Raw genomic sequence first — 20537 nt, forward strand, 5'->3', positions numbered from 1 at the left:
GGAAGCAGGAGAATTTGCCTTGCGAGGAGTCCACAAGTCCCTAGCTTTCTTGAGGGAAGGGAGAGGGAGTCCCGCTTGCCTGCCTGCCTGCCTGGACATTGCGGCCTGTTTGAGGAGAGAGGCGAGGCGACCCGGTGCCCTTTCCTCGGGAGTAAGGCAGAGGCTGGCTTGAGCCAGGGTTGAGTTCGCCACATGCTTTTTCTTCTTCTTCTGGCAGCAGCCTCCCGGCTCTGGGAGGGCGGCTTCCGGGGGGCTAGAATGGCTCTGGGAGGGCGGCTTCCGGGGGGCTAGAATGGCTCTGGGAGGGCGGCTTCCGGGGGGCTAGAATGGCTCTGGGAGGGCGGCTTCCGGGGGGCTAGAATGGCTCTGGGAGGGTGGCTTCCGGGGGGCTAGAATGGCTCTGGGAGGGCGGCTTCCGGGGGGCTAGAATGGCTCTGGGAGGGCGGCTTCTGGGTGGAAGTCCGAACGTGGAGCCTCCCCCCAACCCCAGCGTCCCTGGCTTCGCTTTGGCTGGGCGGGCACAGGGCGCCATCTCGCCCGCCCAGGCCCAGCTGAATCCTCGGGCTCGGCTGGCTCACAGCCAACAACACGCGTGAGTGCAGCACAGCACCCCTCTTAGCTTGGCGCTCTAGGCGGCTGCCTGAGTGGCCTCTATGGTAGCACCGGCCCTGAGTTGGGTGGTTTTTTTGCCCCAACGTGCATCACCTTACACTTGCTGACATTGAACCGCATCTGCCGTTTGAAGCAACCGTTAAGTTAATGTGATTTTCTTCCAGGTGATGACGCTCCTAATTTCTGCCAGTAGCCTGTCCTCAGATCTCGCCCCATCACCCCTTTTTCTGAAGGAAGGCGTTGTGGCGGCGTCAGGCGGTACCTGGGTGGATTTGAAGCCTCCCCCGTAGTTCCTCTGCTCCGTCAGCCACTGGGAGACCTTTCCGGCTGCTGTGATGTCGTTCTGCTTCACCAAGTGCAGGAGCCCGTAGGCTGTGGCCTCCACCGAAATGGCCGAAGCCGAAGGCACCCGCTTAGACTTCTCGTCCCGCATTCGGTCCTTCTCCTCCACAGCCCAGAACATCACCGTTTTGTCTGGAGGCACGAGTGCGAGAGAAAAGAATCGGTTGGCCAAAACAGATGCGATGGTCTTACGGTCTATCCTGCATATGCTTTAAAAAGTATAAAAATAAATCTATAGCAGCTGTGGCGGCATCCAATTCAGGTCAGGGGCACAGCGGCAGAGGGGTCAACCCTTTCTTCGGCAGCATTTCCCACCCACCCCCACTGCCAGTGCCCCTCCCAGAGCAGCTAAATATTTCTCCGGAGAAGAAAAAGATACAGGTTTATCCCATGCAAGGTTTCAAAGGGATGTTCGGTACCCTCAAATGGGGAAAGTCTGCTGGTGGGGGACAACCTGCAGTGTGGAAACAGCATAGAATCATAGAATAGTAGAGTTGGAAGGGGCCTAAAAGGCCATCAAGTCCAACCCCCTGCTCAATGCAGAGGAAAGGGTGATGTGCCCACCTGCCTCCTTCTCTGCTCCAATTGCCCCTCATGTCTCCTTCTCTGCTCCAATTGCCCCTCATGTCTCCTTCTCTGCTCCAATTGCCCCTCATGTCTCCTTCTCTGCTCCAATTGCCCCTCATGTCTCCTTCTCTGCTCCAATTGCCCCTCATGTCTCCTTCTCTGCTCCAATTGCCCCTCATGTCTCCTTCTCTGCTCCAATTGTCCCCTCATGTCTCCTTCTCTGCTCCAATTGTCCCCTCATGTCTCCTTCTCTGCTCCAATTGCCCCTCATGTCTCCTTCTCTGCTCCAATTGTCCCCTCATGTCTCCTTCTCTGCTCCAATTGCCCCTCATGTCTCCTTCTCTGCTCCAATTGCCCCTCATGTCTCCTTCTCTGCTCCAATTGTCCCCTCATTTCCCCTTCTCTGCTCCAATTGTCCCCTCATGTCTCCTTCTCTGCTCAAAATGTTTCTTCACTAAGTCCCCTTCTCTGCTCCAATTTTCTCCTCCCCGTCCCATTCCCTGCTCAAATTTTCCCCTCCCCAAAATGGATTTTCCAGTCTATAAAGGGCCATTGGGCTACCATGAAATGTACATGTGTGTGTGTGTGTGCGCGTGTGTGTAATGCACACAGAAGGAACCTCCAGCTCATGAACTGTATTCCGCCCATGGAGCTTTCTCCTCTGGCCCGCTGGCTTCTTTCCAGGTCCCACCCCCTTTCCCCAGGGAGGGGAAAACTCTCATCTTTGCAGATCAGTGCACTGGACGGGAAGGCTGAAAGCTAAAGATCAGGAACTTTCCATCCCGCAACTGATCTGCACCGCCGCTCTAGCTGATCTGCATCACGCCGCTGAGGGGTCGGGCTGGGAAGGTGGTGTGAGTGTATGTATGTATGCATGCATGCATGCATTGTGTGTGAATTGTTTGGATGGAATGTGTGAGTATATGAATGGGGTGGGTGGGTGTGTATCTGTGTGAACGGTGAGTGAGAGTGTGGGGTGGCCACAGCCACTGTCGACATGAGTTTTCGGACCCAAAAAAACTTCCCACCTCTGGTGCAATACATAGTTTGGCCTTCCTTCCGCTTCAAGTCCCTACATAAGGGATAGAATCATAGAATCATAGAATAGCAGAGCTGGAAGGGGCCTACAAGGCCATCTAGTCCAACCCCCTGCTCAATGCAGGAATCCACCCTAAAGCATCCCTGACAGATGGTTGTCCAGCTGCCTCTTGAAGGCCTCTAGTGTGGGAGAGCCCACAACCTCCCTAGGTAACTGGTTCCTTTGTCGTACTGCTCTAACAGTCAGGAAGTTTTTCCTGATGTCCAGCTGGAATCTGGCTTCCTTTAACTTGAGCCCGTTATTCCGTGTCCTGCACTCTGGGAGGATTGAGAAGAGATCTTGGCCTTCCTCTGTGTGACAACCTTTTAAGTATTTGAAGAGTGCTATCACATCTCCTCTCAATCTTCTCTCCTCCAGGCTAAACATGCCCAGTTCTTTCAGTCTCTCTTCATAGGGCTTTGTTTCCAGACCCCTGATCATCCTGGTTGCCCTCCTCTGAACACGCTCCAGCTTGTCTGCGTCCTTCTTGAATTGTGGAGCCCAGAACTGGACGCAATACTCTAGATGAGGCCTAACCAGGGCCGAATAGAGAGGAACCAGTACCTCACATTCACACATGAAGCCCTGCCCTTGCGTGGGCAGAGTAAAGGAGACGTCTTTAAGATTCCCAGCCCCGGGAATGGACATTTTAAATGGAACTTCATTGAGACAAAGTGCGCGTACTTTGATCTTGCAAGGCGAGGTCCCTCAGGCGGCTGTCAGCAGCAGCGATGGCCGACCGGTCGTCAGAAGCCAGCGAGAGGGCGTAGCTGGTGATGGCGATGGGGTAAGGGCCCAGGGACAGGTCGTTGAGTTTGCTGGCCAGGAAGGTCGTAGCCCGAGCCAGGCTGTTTTTCTGCCAGAGGAGGAGAAGGTATCAGAGCTGGTTAAGGGAGACCTCTGAGCCACCCCTTACAACCTCCTGGTGTTCACTGTAGCCCACACCGCTTCCCCTCCTTGTTCCCAGTGTAGGGTGACCATATGAAAAGGAGGACAGGGCTCCTGTATCTTTAACAGTTGCATTAGAAAAGGGAATTTCAGCAGGTGTCCATTAAAGAAGGTGAAATTCCCTCTTCATCACAACAGTTAAAGCTACACTAGCTGTAGTAGAATAGCCAGATACAAAAGAAGGCAGGGCTTCTGCAGCTTTAACTGTTGTGATGAAGAGTGAATTTTACCCTCTTCAATTGACACCTGCTGAAATTCCCTTTTTCTACATTGCTGTTAAAGATACAGGAGCCCTGTCCTCCTTTTCATAGGGTCACCTTACTTTTCATAGAATCATTTATTTATTTATTTATTTATTTATTTATTTATTTATTTATTTATTTATTTATTTATTACATTTCTATACCGCCCAATAGCCGGAGCTCTCTGGGCGGTTCACAAAAATTGGAGAATCATGGAACAGTAGAGTTGGAAGGGGCCTGTAAGGCCATCGAGTCCAACCCCCCCTGCTTCTTGTTCGACTCCTCTGCGAGGGTGACCTTGGGCCAGCTATAGGGTGACCCTATGAAAAGGAGGACAGGGCTCCTGTATCTTTAACAGTTGCATTAGAAAAGGGAATTTCAGCAGGTGTCATTTGTATGCATATTGCACCTGGTGAAATTTCCTCTTCATCACAACAGTTAAAGCTGCAGGAGCTAGACTGCAGCTATACTGTGACCAGATTTAAAAGAGGGCAGGGCCCCTGCAGCTTTAACTGTGGCGATGAAGAGGGAATTTCACCAGGTTCTCCATATATACAAATGACACCTGCTGAAATTCCCTTTTTAATACAACTGTTAAAGATACAGGAGCCCTGTCCTCCTTTTCATAGGGTCACCCTATCCCAGTGTGCCTTTCTGGGAAGAGGGTGAGCTAGGCCCAAAAAGGAAAGGAAGAAAAAGATGGGTACAGGGAGGATGGAGGTTACTGACGTTTGCTTTGGGTTACCCTCAAGGATGTTGTAGCTGTACCCTGTACTGAAGAATTCATATATTTTTATTATTATTTGTATCCAAAGGTGCTCAAGGAAGAGATTTTGGATACAAATAAAAAAAAAACAAGAACGAATTCTCTAAGCACCAGAGCTTGTCTCTTTTGTGCCCACGCTATTTGGTGTGTTTTCCCCCCTCACAGACACACCCTGTACCGAAGAGCTGGCATCTCCAGGGACCTTTTGTGGCGTTACACCCCACAAGTCAGTTCCCAAATGTATGTCTGCAGTTTGTAAAGTCTGTGGTGAGTTTAGGATGTTGGCCTGAGTGGGCGGAGTTAGAATGTCTTGGGAGGGGGAGGAGTGATATATAAGGGAAGGACTGAGGGGATTGTGGGGGACTTGTTAGGTACTCTTAGAGCAGCCTTCCTCAACCTGGGGCGCTCCAGATGTGTTGGACTACAACTCCCAGAATGCCCCAGCCAGCTCTGCTGGCTGGGGCATTCTGGGAGATGCAGTCTAACACATCTGGAGCGCCCCAGGTTGAGGAAGGCTGTCTTAGAGTCTTTAGTGCTCTCTGTGTTTAGAGTACTTAAGTTCTGGGAAATTTGAGGGTCAGGGTAGAGAGTGGTGTCTTTGGAGTGTGGTGTGCACATAGTTGATGTATATTAATCAATATAGATAATAAAGAAAGCTCAAGAGTGATTGTGTGAGGGAAAAGAAAGCGTGTATGTGAATGAGTGAAAGGATTGGATGAAAGGTTTCAAAAAAGGTTTCTAAATGTTTTATTTGAAACAAAGCTTGTGAACTTTTAAAAATAAATTTTAATTATTTTGGTTTTAACTACCACAAAAATCCCATGTGTCTGTTTGGCATTTATCATCTGAAGTTTACACATTTAGCACCCACTCTAACAATCATTCACCTCAGCACGTATAACTCACAGTGTTTTATTTTATATATTGAAATCCATTCTCCATTTTAAACCCCTTTCTCCACATAGTTTGGAGGAAGGTGGTTTTTATCCCTTGCCTCAGGCGTATCAAGCGGTGGTGCTTGGCTTGAGCAGGGAGTAGCCGCGGCCGGGTCTGGTGTTCAGAGCCTGTGTTGTGGCACCTTTCTCTACAACAAAGTGTGTGTGTGTGTGTGTGTGTGTGTGTGTGTGTGTGTGTGTGTGTATGAGAGAGAGAGAGAGAGAGAGAGAGATGGGGGCAGGGGAAGACTACAGGTCATGAGCCAAAAAGAATTGGGGAATGGGGATGGGTTGGCTGGTGGAGGGGAGAGAGACGAAAAGAGTTTGCCTTCTGTGAAATAGGTTTCTGTTGGTTGTTTAGCGTGTTGGGGCTCAGCTCCCCACCCTCTGCCTTGTGCTCAAGTCTTCTGGGCAGGCTAATTGACCTTTGCTACACCTCTTGCGGCAGCCATTTTGTGGCGGTTCCCAGGACAGATTCTCCAATTCCCAAACATGGCCTCCGGCTCAAAAAGCTTGCCTACATCTGCACTCGGCCCTTCCAACTCAATGATTTTATGGTTCTAGGACTCAGAGGAAGGACCTTCTGCTTCTTATAGATCCAGGCTACTTATCACCCACCCAGGGTTGTTAATGTTTGCACACGGCACATGGGTGGGATGAGGGATATTCGCCTGCCAAATGGTTTTTAAACCAGGGTCTTCTGGGTTTGGCCATTATGCTACATCAGATCTCACGTTGTTAAAACACATACACACACACAGAGGTTTGTGTGTGTGTTTCATTATAACCTTCACCAACCTGGTGCCCTGTAGACAGTTTGGACTACAACACCCATCATTCCTGGCCCTTGGCCATGTTAGCTGGGGCTGATGGGAGTTATCCAAACATCTGGAGGGTTGCTTTGACGTCTTTACTTACAGACACCAATATCTTCAAACAGTTTGCTTCTTGGACCACTCATAAGGGCTAGTAACTTGTGTATGTGTTTTAAAAGAGGAAAGTGGAAGTTCTCATCACGCTGGGTTCCGTGCCCCATCTATACATGTCTCCTCTTGTGAAGGGCGGTCACTGAATGTCAAAGGTCGGCTCAAGCCCTCTTCCCTTGCTCCATACCAGTTGACTCAGCTGTTCCTGCTTCTCCCGTTCTTTCTCTGGATCTTCCTCCCTTCCGCCATACGCAGGCAAGGCCTCCTTGAGCGCGATGGTGACGAAGGCCGTGAGCGAGATTCCTCCGTGCAGGCCGCCGACACCACCCTAAGGAAGGGAAAACAAGGCATCCGCTCATTGGCAGACCGTGACAATGAATTTGGGGGGGGGTTCAGTGGCCGTGCACCCCAGAATGGTGTGGGATGCCCACGCGGGATTGAGGATGTGGCAGTGTCATGTCTAACTCTACTGCTCCTGTTTTGGGAGAAGATGTTTCAGGTAATCAATCAGAATCAGATTCAGAACTAGAAGACGCAGCGCCAGACACCAGCCAGCCTGTACCAGTGGGGGAGGAAGCTCTCACGGGAGATTCCCCAGCTGGAAATCAGCCCTCTCCAGAGCTTATCTCCTCAAGGCCAAATCCTACACACTCAGTGGGAAGTGAGGTTTCTTCAGGGGGTGAGCATTCCGACAAGCTAGCTGATGCTAGGGTCCGCTGGAAGCAAGGCGTGAGAAAGTTGGTCCCGATTATGCCAGAACTTGCTTCCGCACCAGGCTCTCTGAAGTGATGGGCATTTGGGAAATGGCTTCCTATTCTTCTTGAGCGGACAATTGTCTTGCTTAGTTTGCATAGTTTTGCCTAGGGGGACGTTTCCAAGAGGTTAGACTCTCTTCAGGTAGAAGAGACGTTTGTTGCTTAATAAAAGCTTTGTGGATTACTTAGCGAGCGTTTGCCTCCCATCGAAAGCAGGAGTTTTCTGATAAACCCAACAGTCAGCATGGTTGCATAAGGACTCGCCTGCATCTCCCGGTGATAGACAGGGTGTGGGTCATTGAAGGAGCCATCGGAGTCCTGCATTTCCAGCAACCACTTGACCGTCTCACGGATCTTAGCGTCATCCACGGCCTGGTACTCACGGCTCAGGGTTACAACTTTCACCACAAAAGCAGTCAGCCTGAAGCAAGCAAGAACGGACAGAGTGGTAGATACGTCAGTGGATGGGTCAGTGAAGGCTGCTGGCTCCGATGCCAGTGGGGCAGTGAATCCGCTCCAGTTTTCAGTCAGAACCAGCCAGAATTCTAAACAAACTACCAGATCAGAAGCACCTTGGAGAGCTCCTTCAGAGTTCTGAGTGGTTCTGACTGAAACCTGGAGTGGACTCACTGCCCCCACTGACATCTGAGCCGCTGGGATGGGTGCTTGTGTGCCAAAGGCAATGTTCCCCAACCTTGCACCCTCCAGATGTGTTTGAGTAAACTTCTGTTCCGGGCCTTTTCCCTTACATTGACAAGGGAGAGGGACCTTTGTACAAAGATATTTTTGGTACCTGAGGTGGAAGTAAACTTTCCTTTTGAAAACCTGCATCTGGATGTTTTTTTATTTGGCTCAATTAGTTCGTATTCCACAATATTTATAACACTATCGGAGCAATATGCCTATGTACCCCAGTTGCTGGGGAACATGGGCAGGAGGGTGTTGTTGTGCTCATGTCCTGCTGGTGGGTTTCCTGTGGGCAGCTGCTTGGCCACTGTGTGAACAGAATGCTGGACTAGGCGGACCCTGGGTCCGATCCAGCATAACTCTTCTCATGTCCTTTTGCCAGTCCTACTTAAAGGAGACCCATTGAAATGAATGGGACTGAAGTCAGACTAACATTGGAGACAACTCCCCCAGTCTTCCTTACAAACAGGAGCGAGGAGCTGAGGTGCAGAACGAGGAGGAGGGGGTCTGCTGAGGGTCTAGCGTGCCGGGATTCTCACTCGGGCCCTCCCCTCCCCTCCCTCCCGGTTGCTCATGCAGACGCCTTCGCAGTGCTGGGTCTCACCAGGTGCTGCTGGGGCGGGAGAGCCAAGCTCCGTAAGACCCATTCGGCTTTCTGAAAGTGAGGATCCGCTCGTAGCCTGCAGTGCAAAAGACACGGGAGAGACCCGACGGTCATGAAATCATCATCATCATCATCATCATCATCATCATCAGCCAGGCCGTTGCTTCCTCTCCTCCCATGCAACGACAAATGTCGATCCCAAATAAGTCTTCCAGCAGGCCTATCCAGCGGAATTTTAGGTTGCTTTTAGGATGCTTTTAGGATGTTTTAACAGTGTATACTATGTTTTTAATCAGTATTTTATGTATTTTATACTTACTGTTGCTCCCCGCCTTGATCCAAACAGAGAGGCGGGTAAGAAATATTATTATTATTATTATTATTATTATTATTATTATTATTATTATTATTTCTTACCCGCCTCTCTGTTTGGATCGAGGCGGGGAGCAACGGTAAGTATAAAATACTGATTTAAAACATGGTATACACTGTTAAAACATCCTTTGTTGTTTATTCGTTCAGTCGCTTCCGACTCTTCGTGACTTCATGGACCAGCCCACGCCAGAGCTTTCTGTCGGCCGTTGCTTTCCAGGCCTATCCAGCGGAATTTTAGGATGCTTTTAGTATGCTTTTAGGATGTTTTTTTTAAAAGCATATCCAGCGGAATTTTAGGATGCTTTTAGTATGCTTTTAGGATGTTTTTTAAAAAACATCCTAAAAACATCCTAAAAGCATCCTAAAATTCCGCTGGATAGGCCTGCTGGAAGACTTTGGGATCGCCATCTGTCGTTGAATGGGAGGCGAGGAAGGAGCAGACTGGCTGACGCAATGGCCAGGTGCAAGTATAGGGATGGAGGGAGGGGCTCATGGATGGCGGGGTTGTGGACTCAGGGTATCATGGACGCAGCACCGGATTTCAGCTAAGCTTCTCTCGGAGCTTAGCTGAAATCCTCACAGTTGCTGGGAGGAAATGGATTTTCCCAGCAACAACAGATTGCCCCTTGTTGTAATACAAAATATTTTGGGGTGTCTTGGTCTTCGGTGGACAATTAAAATCCATTAGCTTTACAGAAGACTGCTCCTGAAGGAGATGAAACCTGCTAGAATGGATTTGATATGGGTCAACACTACTGCTTGGATATCTGGGCTCTTCTTGGGGGTTACGGGCTATCGTGATGTGCGTCTGCACTTCAAAATATACCACTACACCACTGAGAATAGATGTCCATTATGAGGGAAATTCTCATAATGGTAAAAAGACCACTGCTTGAATATCTGGACTCTCCTTGGGGGTTATGGAGACTATCGTGATGTGCGTCTGCACTTCAAAATCGACCACTACACCGCTGTGAATAGATGTCCATTATGAGGGAAATTCTCCGCTGGCTGATGCTCCAGGGAGGGCCGGTGAGGTGGGTTAGTGATGACACAGGCACCAGCCAGTCAGTGCTGGTACCACTTTTGGCAACTGAGCCTATAAAGCAGTTCAGCCTGCAACCATCCAGGTGTCCTGCAGACTGTTTTTGGACTTCAGCTCCCATCAGCCTCAGCCAGCAGGGCCGATGGCCACGAAATGCTGGTAGTTGTAGTCCGAAAACAACTGGAGGAATTGAGGAATGCTGTATGAGCTAATATGGTAAAAAGACCAACGCGCCATGAATGCACTCAATTCTTTTCTAAGCTCCTCGGGGTGGAGTTGGGGGCGGGGAGCTTTATGCAGTGCGATGCATGTTCCTCGTGGATCCCGGCAGGCATCGTACGCACCTGTGCGGAGATTCTCCAACGCCTTTTCCTTGCTCTCTGATTTCAAATGCAGCCACTGCTCCGTCTTGTCCAGGTAATGCATGGCATAGACCCCAGGGGCCAGCAGGACCATGGTTTGCTCCCCACATCCCTGCGGAACCCGCAGCAGAGAAGACAGACCTTCCGGCGTCAGAGAACTCTCCAAGGTGTCCGTCGGCACCGATCCTGCACCGAGGTGAAAGGAGGGCTCAGCGGACGGCACGGGGTTGGCCAGGAGCTGAGGGACCACAGTGAATGAAGCTATTTCCCCTCCCCACAGCCGTTTCCCCCCCCCCCTTTTTAATGTTGGGATATAGAAAGACAAATCTTCAACACAAGACATAATTCACGATGGCGCCATTAGAGAAGGACTTTAGGGCAGATGTCCTTGGCCCCACTCAGCAGCATAATCAGAAGTGTCACCCTACCCACCCCGCCCCCGGCCAAATGCAGCAGGGCTGGCTTGCCATGTTTCCAAGTGAGTGAAGTTATATACATTAAAGAGGACGGACACACACACACACACACACACACACACAGAGGTAACACCACGAAGCAGTGGAGGCTGGTGGCTCCAATTTTGGAGCAGCTGTGATTCCATTCTGGGTTTCCATCAGAACTCTAAAGGAGCTAACCAAGGTGCTGAACCCTATCCCCCAACTGGGTTAAGCACCTTGGACAGCTCCTTTAGAGCTTTTGCTGGTTCTGACTGAAAACCCAGAATGGAATCACAGCCCCATGGACATCGGAGCCGCCAGCCTCCACTGCCATGCGGTCCGGAGTCTGAAGTTACCTAACTGCACCATAGGGGAGATGGGAGAACACAGGTAGGCAGACCCCTTTCGTTCGTCCCTTCTTCACGTGGATTTTCTCCCACACACACACTTGAAAACATGGAGCGGATCTACACAGAGTCGTCGGGGCGCCCTGAAGGCGCTTGCGTACACCTCCAGGGCACCCCGAAACTCCTAGTGTAGATCCTGCCTACTACCTGTCCAGAAGAGGTGGAGGAGGAGTCCTTGCCACCGCCACTGCCGTCGCCCACCTCCCCGCCGGCCTCCTGCTGCCAGCGAAAGAGCCACCCGGGTTGGAGAGCTTGACGGAAGCTCGGCCCGCCTTCTTCTGCCGAGCTCTCCAACCCGGGTGGCTCTTTCGCTGGCAGCAGGAGGCCGGCGGGGAGGTGGGCGGTGGCGGCAGCGGCAAGGACTCACCAGCGAAGCCAAGCCCTGGAACTTCTCGCCCCATCCCCGCAAGGGGCGATGCAGGGCCTCCTCCTCCTCCTCCTCCTCCTCCGCCTCTTCTGGCCAGGTAGGCAGGATCTACACTAAAAGTTTCGGGGCGCCCTGGAGGCGCACGCAAGCACCTTCAGGGTGCCCCAACGACTCTGTGTAGATCCCCTCTAAGTCATAAGAACATAAGAAGTTCCATGCTGGATCAGACCAAGTGTCCATCTAGTCCAGCGCTCTGTTCACACAGTGGCCAACCAGCCATCGGTCATGGACCAACAAAGCAGGACATGGTGCAACAGCACCCTCCCGCCCATGCTCCCCACAACTGGTGCACCCAAGCTTACTGCCTTGAATACTGGAGGTAGCACACAACCATCAGGGCTAGTAGCCATGGATAGCCTTCGCCTCCAGGAATTTATCCAGCCCCCTTTGAAAGCCACCCAAATGGGTGGCCATCACTACATCTTGTGGTAGTGAGTTCCACAATTTAACTACGCACTGTATAATCACCACATCTAGTTCCACCCTTAGATTGGCGTACACAGCAGCTGTTCACACATTATATAGCTAGGGTGACCATATGACAAGGAGGGAATAGATGGAGGGCTTTGTTTCCAGACCCCCGTTTCTGAATCCTAAAAAGAACCGTTGCCTCTTGGCAAAACACCATCGCCTTGCCTCGTTCACAGAATTCTAGGGGCAGGGGGACAGACCAACATTGGCATCTTCCAATTATAACCCCTACCCCCCCCACACACACAGAGTTTTCCCACTGCTTTTTCCCATCTTTTCTCTTCCTGCAGAAAACCTGTTAAGCAAGAAAAGGCGAAATCGCTGCTCCGATGCTTTCTGAGGGGTAGCACTAGGAGCCCTCTCCCCGGAAGCTGCCTAGAACGGAAGCACCGTTATGGATCCCTGGATCTGGAAGCACCCTCGTAGAGTTAGCAGTAGAACACTGCAACCAAAAGCAAGGTGAGAGTTTGAGATCTCTGGTTCGCTCTCGCACCTGTCAACCGGACGCTCATCTTGAAGTCGCCGTCGGGAATGGCGTTGGAGGGCTCCTCGCCTGAAATCGTCAGAGACCGGGTGCGTCCGTCTATCCCAAATAAAGAGGGTGAAAAAGGTGAAAGGTCCATTCCTTCTCCCTCCAACCCAACAGGGCCAAGAGCTCTTCCAAAGAACTTAGGAATCTTGGATTTGCTGCCTCCCCTTCTTCATTCTGGCTAATCATTATCACTGATGGCCATACTCCCTCCTCGACTCAGAAATACCCCCCCACAGCCTTACAGAAGCTTCTTTGAAATTCCCACAGAACACTTGTGTTCTCATGAAGTTCACATCCATCTGAGGAATCCTGCCCACAAGGGATTTCTGGTGGCTAACAGTAGGGCTGTGCAGCACCTTGGACGAGGACCCAAATCTGAGCTGAGGCGGGCTGATTTGGCCTGCCTCGGCTCTGTTCCAAGGCAGTTCAGGTGAAGCGCAAGGCACCCCAAAGCTGAAGCCAATTGGTTCCGAAGCTTCGGGGCACCTCGGCGCTTTGGAGCGGCCCTCAGTGGTCCCTTACCTCAGCAGTCCCTCAGCTGCCTCCGCCTCCGCCTCCGTCCTTGCGTCTGGCGGCTTCTGCCGACGCATATAACCGGAAGTAGGCCACGTGATTTTAAGATATCGCTGGGACTCTGTGGATTACCACCACTATGGCCACCGTAGTTTGTGGCCACAGAGGTACTTAAAATCACGCGGCCTACTTCCGGGCCTATGCATCGGTGGCAGCGGAAGCCGCCAGACGCAAGGACGGAGGCGGTGAACGGCAGCAGCAGGTAAGTGGGGAAAGGAAGCCTTTTCTGGGTGCTGGCTGTGCAGCCCGGCTTCGCAGGTGGCGCTCAGAAAAGTCCAATTCGCCTTGGAGGGCCCGAATCTTACCTTGGCTTCGGCGCTGAGGCGGGTCGGGCAACCTCCAAAGCACCCCTGAGCCGAATCAGGGCTGCTTTGGGGGCTCCGAACCGGCCTCCGAGGCGGATCGGGAGTGGGTGCACAGTCCTGGCTAATAGTACCTGTTCTTTAGCCTTCCTTTTGTTATTTATTTATTTATTTTATTTCATTTCATTTCTATACCGCCCAATAGCCGAAGCTCTCTGGGCGGTTCACAAAAATCAAAACCATGAAGAGCATAATAAAACAACCAACAATTTAAAAACACAAATGCAAAATACAATATAAAAAGCACGACCAGGATAAAACCACACAGCAAAAATTGATATAGGTTAAAATATGAGATTAAAACAGCAGAGTTTAAATTTAAGTTAAATTAGGTGTTTAAAATATTGAGTAAATAAAAAGGTCTTCAGCTGGCGACGAAAGGAAAACAATGTAGGCGCCAAGCGAACCTCTCTGGGGAGTTCGTTCCACAGCCGGGGTGCCACAGTGGAGAAGGCCCTCCTCCTAGTAGCCACCTGCCTCACTTCCTTTGGCAGGGGCTCACGGAGAAGGACCCCTGTGGATGATCTTAAGGTCTGGGCAAGCACATATGGGAGGAGGCGTTCCTTCAAATAACCTGGCCCCAAACCGTTTAGGGCTTTGAATGTTAATACCTAGTCTAACCTTCCTTACAAAGCCTTAAGAGATTTGGACTGTTCCATTTTAGGCAGGAGGGAAAGGATAAGGAATAAGAAAAGCCATGCTGGATCAGTCCAAGGGCCCACCCAGCAGCCACCCAGTCATTCTTTTTTGAAGAATACTACTGCAAGAAACAGTTCTGGTCTCAGCAGCCTGTTTTTCTCTCAAGGTTAAACTACGGAGGATGCATATGTGTTGAGATTTCTCTCTCTAGGGCTGGTTCTCTCTAGGGAGTTTCCTCAGAGCCAACTAAGAGCCATTTGAATAAGAACTGCAAAGAAGTGTTTCTCTGAAGAAAACTGTCAAGAAGTGATTTTCTGGAGAAGTGTTTGAAACACGTTATAAATCGGTGTGCTTGTAAAAATAAATAAATGATATTCCTAATTCCGTTGATATACTCTCCCTGTTCAGAAGACACCTTAAACCAGTGGTTCCCAAAGTGGGCGGTACTGCCCCCTTGGGGGGGGGATTGCATGGGGGGGGCGTTGAGAGGCAAGGGAGTGGCAGGGGGGCGCTAAGAGGGCATTCGAGGTGGTCTTTTCTGTACCAGGAGTTTTGGTTACAGAAGGATATTTCTGATCGCTATCCTGCACCATGGAGAGTGGTTCAGAAGCTCCTGGTTGCATTTCCAACATCATATTTGGTGGAATGTGGTTTTAGTGTGGTCTGCCTACTTCTCTCCAAGCAAAGAAATCGACTCCAGAATTACTAAATGTGGTGATTTAAGACTCATGTTGAGTGACTTTAAACCAGACATTGGGAAACTGGTATCACTTCATCAAGCCCATCCATCACATTAAGAATTTACAGAATAGTGAGGAACTCTATCTACTTTAGTGACTAAATGTGGTATCTAATATTCTGTTGGGGATATTTTTATCCACAGAAGAAAGAAAAGGACTTTAAGGAGTTAAATGTGTGCTTGGCAAAATTGTCTCGGCCAGCAGGAGTCCAGACCGGAGCATGGCAGTTTTCTGGTCTACGTGCAAGACTTGTAAAAGAGACAATTGGTTAATTGAGCCAAGGGGGAAATGTATTTAAGATGTCCATGTTTAAAGACATCTTGTTGTCAGGTTTTTGTTAGGTTTTGTTATTATTTTGTTTGGTGAAGAAGCTGTAAATACTCTATGACCATTTTGTAAAGAAATTATCTATTGTCAGTAAAAGTTTATTACTGATAAAGCAGACGGGAGTACTTGATTTATTCCTCAAGTAAGACTTGAAAGCTAGCAACCAGTGTGCTTCCAGTACTTCACAGTCAGCACGCACTCTGGAAAATCAATCAATACCCCGACATATTCTTGCTAAATGACTATCAGACTTTGAAAAGGTGATATCACTGGATCAAATTCATCAATTATGTTTAATTGAATAAACTAAAAAAATGTAATTGGATTTTGAGTAAATATTCAATTAATTGTTACTGTTTTGAATTTTATTGTTATTATCTTCCTTAGAAAACCACTATTCTGAATAATGATTGTTATAGGGTAGGGTAGGGGGCACTGGGCATGAGTTTGTGGAACCAAGGGGGCGGTGACCTGAAAAAGTTTGGGAACCACTGCCTTAAACCATGGAGGTTAAAGCAACTCCAGGGGCCTCCTGTCAGTGGGGCCCCCACTGGGGTGGGGGCCCTTGGGAGGTGCCTGGCCATGCCGACCCTTGACGCCAGCCCTAATCCTACCCACCCCTCACTCCAACCAGTCATTACCATAGCCCAATCTGACCAGAGCGGGGAGGGAATTCCTTCCCAACCTGGCTGTTGGGGGTATGGGTATGTTTCAGCGCTATTTAATTTTTCTTCTTAGTTTCTTTTTCTTTTTTTACTCCCCCACACCCCCAAAAAAACCCATTCTTTAAAACAGGGAGAAATAAGATGTGCCACCCTGGCCAATGGCAGCAGTGTGCAAGGGCGTAGGGTGTTTGTGTGCTGCGGTTCAGTGTTAAACGCTTTGCACGATTGTTCTCCACCATCAGGAATTCCTTTTCCACTTACCGTCGCTATCCAGGGGGATGGAGTATTCCTCCACGTAGATGGCTCCCTCTCTCTGTAAATGGAGAAGAAGAGACTGAACGGGTGGGCACCAGGGAACGCCAGGGTCAAAACGAGGGCCAGAGTGGTCCGTAGTGGACACTCAGTTGGACTTGAACGGGGGAAGCTGCTTCACCATTGGGCTAAAAAGGGCGAACAGCCTCGCCCCGAGATCCTGGAGAAAGGGCGCAGTACTACTAATACAATTATTAATGCAAGGGGGGCCCTGCAGCAAAATGTTACAGTTTTGAGTGTCTTTGTTCAGGCTTCCAGCCAATCCATTCCCTTCCCTTCTTGCTCCCATGCCCTAATAGAATCACAGAATCATAGAACTGGAAGGGGCCTACAAGGCCATCGAGTCCAACTCCCTGCTCAATGCAGGAATCCACCTCAAAGCATCCCTGACAGATGGTTGTCCAGCTGCCTCTTGAAGGCCTCTAGGGTGGGAGAGCCCACAACCTCCCTAGGTAACTGATTCCATTGTCGTACTGCTCTAACAGTCAGGAAGTTTTTCCTGATGTCCAGCTGGCTTCCTGTAATTTGAGCCTGTTATTCCGTGTCCTGCACTCTGGGAGGATCGAGAAGAGATCCTGGCCCTCCTCTGTGTGACAACCTTTCAAGTATTCCGTTCCCCTCTCACTCCCATGGCCTTTTCCAGGATACTCTATTCTGTTCCCTTTTCTCTCCCATGCTCTTTTTCAGGATATTCCATTTCATTCCTCCTTCCTCCCTCCTATGCCTTTTTCCAGGATACTCCACTCCATTCCCCTCTCATTCCCATAACCTTTTCCAGGATACTCTAGTCCGTTCCCCTTTCTCTCCCATGCTCTTTTCCAGGATACTCCATTTCATTCCTCCTCCCTCCCTCCCATGCCTTTTCCCAGGTTACTCCATTCTGTTCCCCCACTCTCCTATGCCCTTTTCCAGGATACGCCATTCTGTTCCTTTCCCCTCCCATATCCTTTCCCTGGACACTCCATTCCATTCTCCTTTCCATTTTTTCCTTTCAACTGTCAGTCAGCATTCCGTAGCCACTGAGCATGCTCAGTCTTCATTTGGCTGTTTTTGGAGTCTGGTACTTCTGCAAACTTCAGGATTTGCACACACAACTGGCCCCAGAGTCCGCCAATACCCCCCTCCTGTGCATGGGTGTGGCCATTTTGGCTACCAAAACAGGAGGACTCAAAGACTTGAGATTGGTATTAATACGCAGATATGAATTCAACAGAACAAGAAGCAGCCAATCTTCATGGCAACACATAAATGTCATGGGAGAGAGAGAGAGATGCAATTGCTGAAAGTCCACGTGAGGATTCTATCATCCAACCTACACGTTAATTCCTACCCACCATCAGCGATGGTTCTGGCTTCAGACTTAGGGACAAGAAGGCAGCGTGTGGGAGTGAGCAGACATTTGCGAGGATGAAAGCTTCTTACTTCGACCCGTAGTTTCTTGGAAACTTTGTCCCCTGTCCCCCAGCCGCCAAGGGCAACGACAGTGATGGGGATGTCAGTTGCTCCCATGGGAACCAACACGAAAGGCACGGGGACCGCTGAGTTCCCAGGAATCTCCACCCGCTGCTTCCGTGCCGGGCCCACAGTCGCTGGAGAGCAGATGCCCTCAGCTGGCTCCAGATATACCAAGGCCTAGGCAGGAGAAGGAGAATGTGAGCAGCAAGATTTACGCATCTTAGCAAAGAGATTAATCAACTAGTAGATCAATCAACTAAAGACTTCCTGCTTAAGAACATAAGAAGAGCCACCCTGGATCAGACCAAGGGTCCATCTAGTCCAGCACTCTGTTCCCACAGGGACCAACCAGCTGTCAACCTGGGACCAGCAAAGCAGGACATGGTGCAACAGCACCCTCCCGCCCATGATCCCCAGCAACTGGTGTACACAGGCTTACTGCCTCTGATACTGGAGGTAGCACATAGCCATCAGGACTAGTAGCCATTGATAGCCTTCTCCTCCAAGAGTTTATCCAACTCCCTTTTAAAGCCATCCAAATTGGTGGCCATCACGACATCTTGTGGTAGTGACCTCCGTAATTTAACTATGCGCTGCGTGAAGAAGGGCTTCCTTTTATCCGTCATGAATCTCCCATCAATCAGCTTCATGGGATCACTCCGAGTTCTAGTATTATGGGAGAGGGAGAAAAATGTCTCCCTGTCCACATTCTCCACACCAGGCATGATTTTGTACATCTCTATCAGGTCTCCCCTTAGCCTCCTTTTTTTCAAGCTAAACAATCCCAGCTGTTGTAACCTTCTTAATCAGTGAGAGCTAAGCATGTACACTGGGGTCATTTCAGCCTGTAGGTGGAGAATGGCGTATTTGAATATTCCTTCACATCGAAATCAAAAAGGGAAAGAGTGTTCTAGCCTGGACTTCTACTGTATTAGTGGGTGCTTGTTTTCTACATGCAGAGAACTGCTTTTACAAAGATTGGGAAATGCATCCCTTCATTTGCACTCTGAAAGGGTACAGTACCAGAACTCTGGGCCACATGACTATGTTCAACACCTAAAGTCCTCCTCCGGGTGCCTACTCCGAGGGACGCTTGGAGGGTGGCAACAAGAGAGAGGGCCTTCTCTGTGGTGGCTCCCTAACTGTGGAACAATCTCCCTGACGAAGCCTGCCTGGCGCTGACATTATCATCTTTTCGGCGCCAGGTCAAAACTTTTCCCTTCTCCCGGGCATTTAGCAATATTCAGCCTGGGTCTGATTTTTTGGGCTCATCGTTTCTAAAGTTGTTACGGTGGTTTTAATTGTATGCGCATTTTGCGTGTTTTTGTGGTTTTTAATTTTTGCATATTGTTTTTAAATGTTTCATCTTATGCGAACTGCCCAGAGAGCTTCGGCTATGGGGCGGAATACAAATGTAATAAATAAATAAATAAATAAATAAATAAATAAATATTTAGCATACATAGTTCAGCAGTAAGAAGAGTATTGTAAGGTGGGGAAAGGTGATCTTTTTCCCTTCCCACTGAGGGCTGAACAGAATTTGAAAAAATGCTCCTCAATGCTCACCAGGTGTACACACCTCCCAGGTTTTGCAGGTTACAGTATTGTTTCAAAAACCTGCAAAACCTGTTTGACCAGAGGCAGCAGCAGATGGAAGAAATAGATTGTATGCCAGGCCTCGTATTTAAGCATTAGCCTGGTAGCCATAGGAGATCAGGAACTGCATGCAGGCGAATAAGCAGGCTGGCAGAGGATGGACAGAGCACACCATCCCTCCCTTGCACACAACATAAAAACCAAACAAGCTGCCAGGGGACAGAAGCCCCCTCCTTTGCACCCAGAAATGGGCAAAAGTGGGGTGCTACAGGAGGGAAAGACCTCTCTGCAAGGCTGGCTCCAAGTCTACGGGGACCCATAATGCTCTCTGATAGAGCCCCTCGTCTGTCAGCAGGCCGCAGTGGGCTTACCTGGCAGGCTGTCAGATGAGGAGGAGGTAAATATTTACCTCTCTCACAACGCCCTAGAGTGGCACTGCACAGGGGCATTGTGGGAAACTAAAACAGTGGCTAGACCCAGGTTTCAGTCAGAACCAGTCACAATTTTTTTCAGAACATCAGAGCTACCAGCCTGGCCCTGACTTACACTCAACCACTTGAGTGTAATTAGCATGTTGTCTGAATGGCCCGTTGAAATTAATAGGAATTAAGTTAGACTAACATTGGGTGCAACCCTGTAGGTTAAAAAGCTGCAGTGTTGACTTGTACCCCAGAAGATAATAGGAAGCCAATGTAGATACTTTGGCTCTCTCTGAAGAATCCACATTGGCTTCCTATTTTCTTCTGGGTTGGGGGCCCACCCGGACTCAGCAACTGTAAAGAGCCATCCAAAGGTGGAGCAACACAGGGCCGGCCCTACCATTAGGCAGAGTGAGGCAGTTGCCTGAGGCGGCAGATGCCGAGAGGCAGCAGGACGGCATCGGAGGAGGGAGCTGTCTGGGCCGCACAGCCTGCCTTGCACCTTCAGGGGAGGCAGTCTAGTCCGTTTTCGTATATGGAATGGGAGGGGGGCGCCATCTTGTCCTTCACTTCAGGCAGCAAACTATCTTGGGCCGGCCTTGGAACAACAGCCCATCGGTTTTGCTTACGTTGACCGCCTGAGGCCGGTAGTTGTACAGGACCGGGCGAAGCTCAATCTGTTCAAACCGTTTCACCGAGTAAGGCAGCCTGAGGGAGATGTGGAAATCCTGGAAGACTCGGATCCGAAGAGGCTCTGAGACGCAGATCCCTGAGGGGGTGAACAGGTGGGAGAGGGAGAAAGAGGAGCGGCTGGATAAACGGATGGAAATTTCCATATTGATGGGAGGCACGGACCTGAGAACCTCAGGCCTGGGAGGCCAAATCCTGTCCTCTCAGGGCCCCATCTGGTCCTCTGTGATTCTCCAGATGG

General features: G+C 49.9%; 1 protein-coding gene across 1 annotated transcript in view; it reads right to left on the reverse strand.

The window, feature by feature from the left end:
• LOC134396103 (complement C4-like) overlaps nucleotides 1-20537 on the reverse strand; it is an 88819-nt gene that overhangs the window by 24575 nt on the left and 43707 nt on the right. The window contains exons 20-29 of the mRNA XM_063122459.1: nucleotides 20236-20375; nucleotides 17559-17768; nucleotides 16086-16137; nucleotides 12480-12569; nucleotides 10227-10430; nucleotides 8463-8538; nucleotides 7436-7592; nucleotides 6604-6744; nucleotides 3284-3455; nucleotides 875-1086 (exon numbers count right to left, since the gene is read on the reverse strand). Coding sequence (XP_062978529.1) covers nucleotides 875-1086; nucleotides 3284-3455; nucleotides 6604-6744; nucleotides 7436-7592; nucleotides 8463-8538; nucleotides 10227-10430; nucleotides 12480-12569; nucleotides 16086-16137; nucleotides 17559-17768; nucleotides 20236-20375 — 1454 coding nt within the window. The remainder of the gene's footprint in view (nucleotides 1-874; nucleotides 1087-3283; nucleotides 3456-6603; nucleotides 6745-7435; nucleotides 7593-8462; nucleotides 8539-10226; nucleotides 10431-12479; nucleotides 12570-16085; nucleotides 16138-17558; nucleotides 17769-20235; nucleotides 20376-20537) is intronic.

Source organism: Elgaria multicarinata, chromosome 3, assembly GCF_023053635.1.
Source record: "Elgaria multicarinata webbii isolate HBS135686 ecotype San Diego chromosome 3, rElgMul1.1.pri, whole genome shotgun sequence".
Lineage (NCBI taxonomy): Eukaryota > Metazoa > Chordata > Lepidosauria > Squamata > Anguidae > Elgaria > Elgaria multicarinata.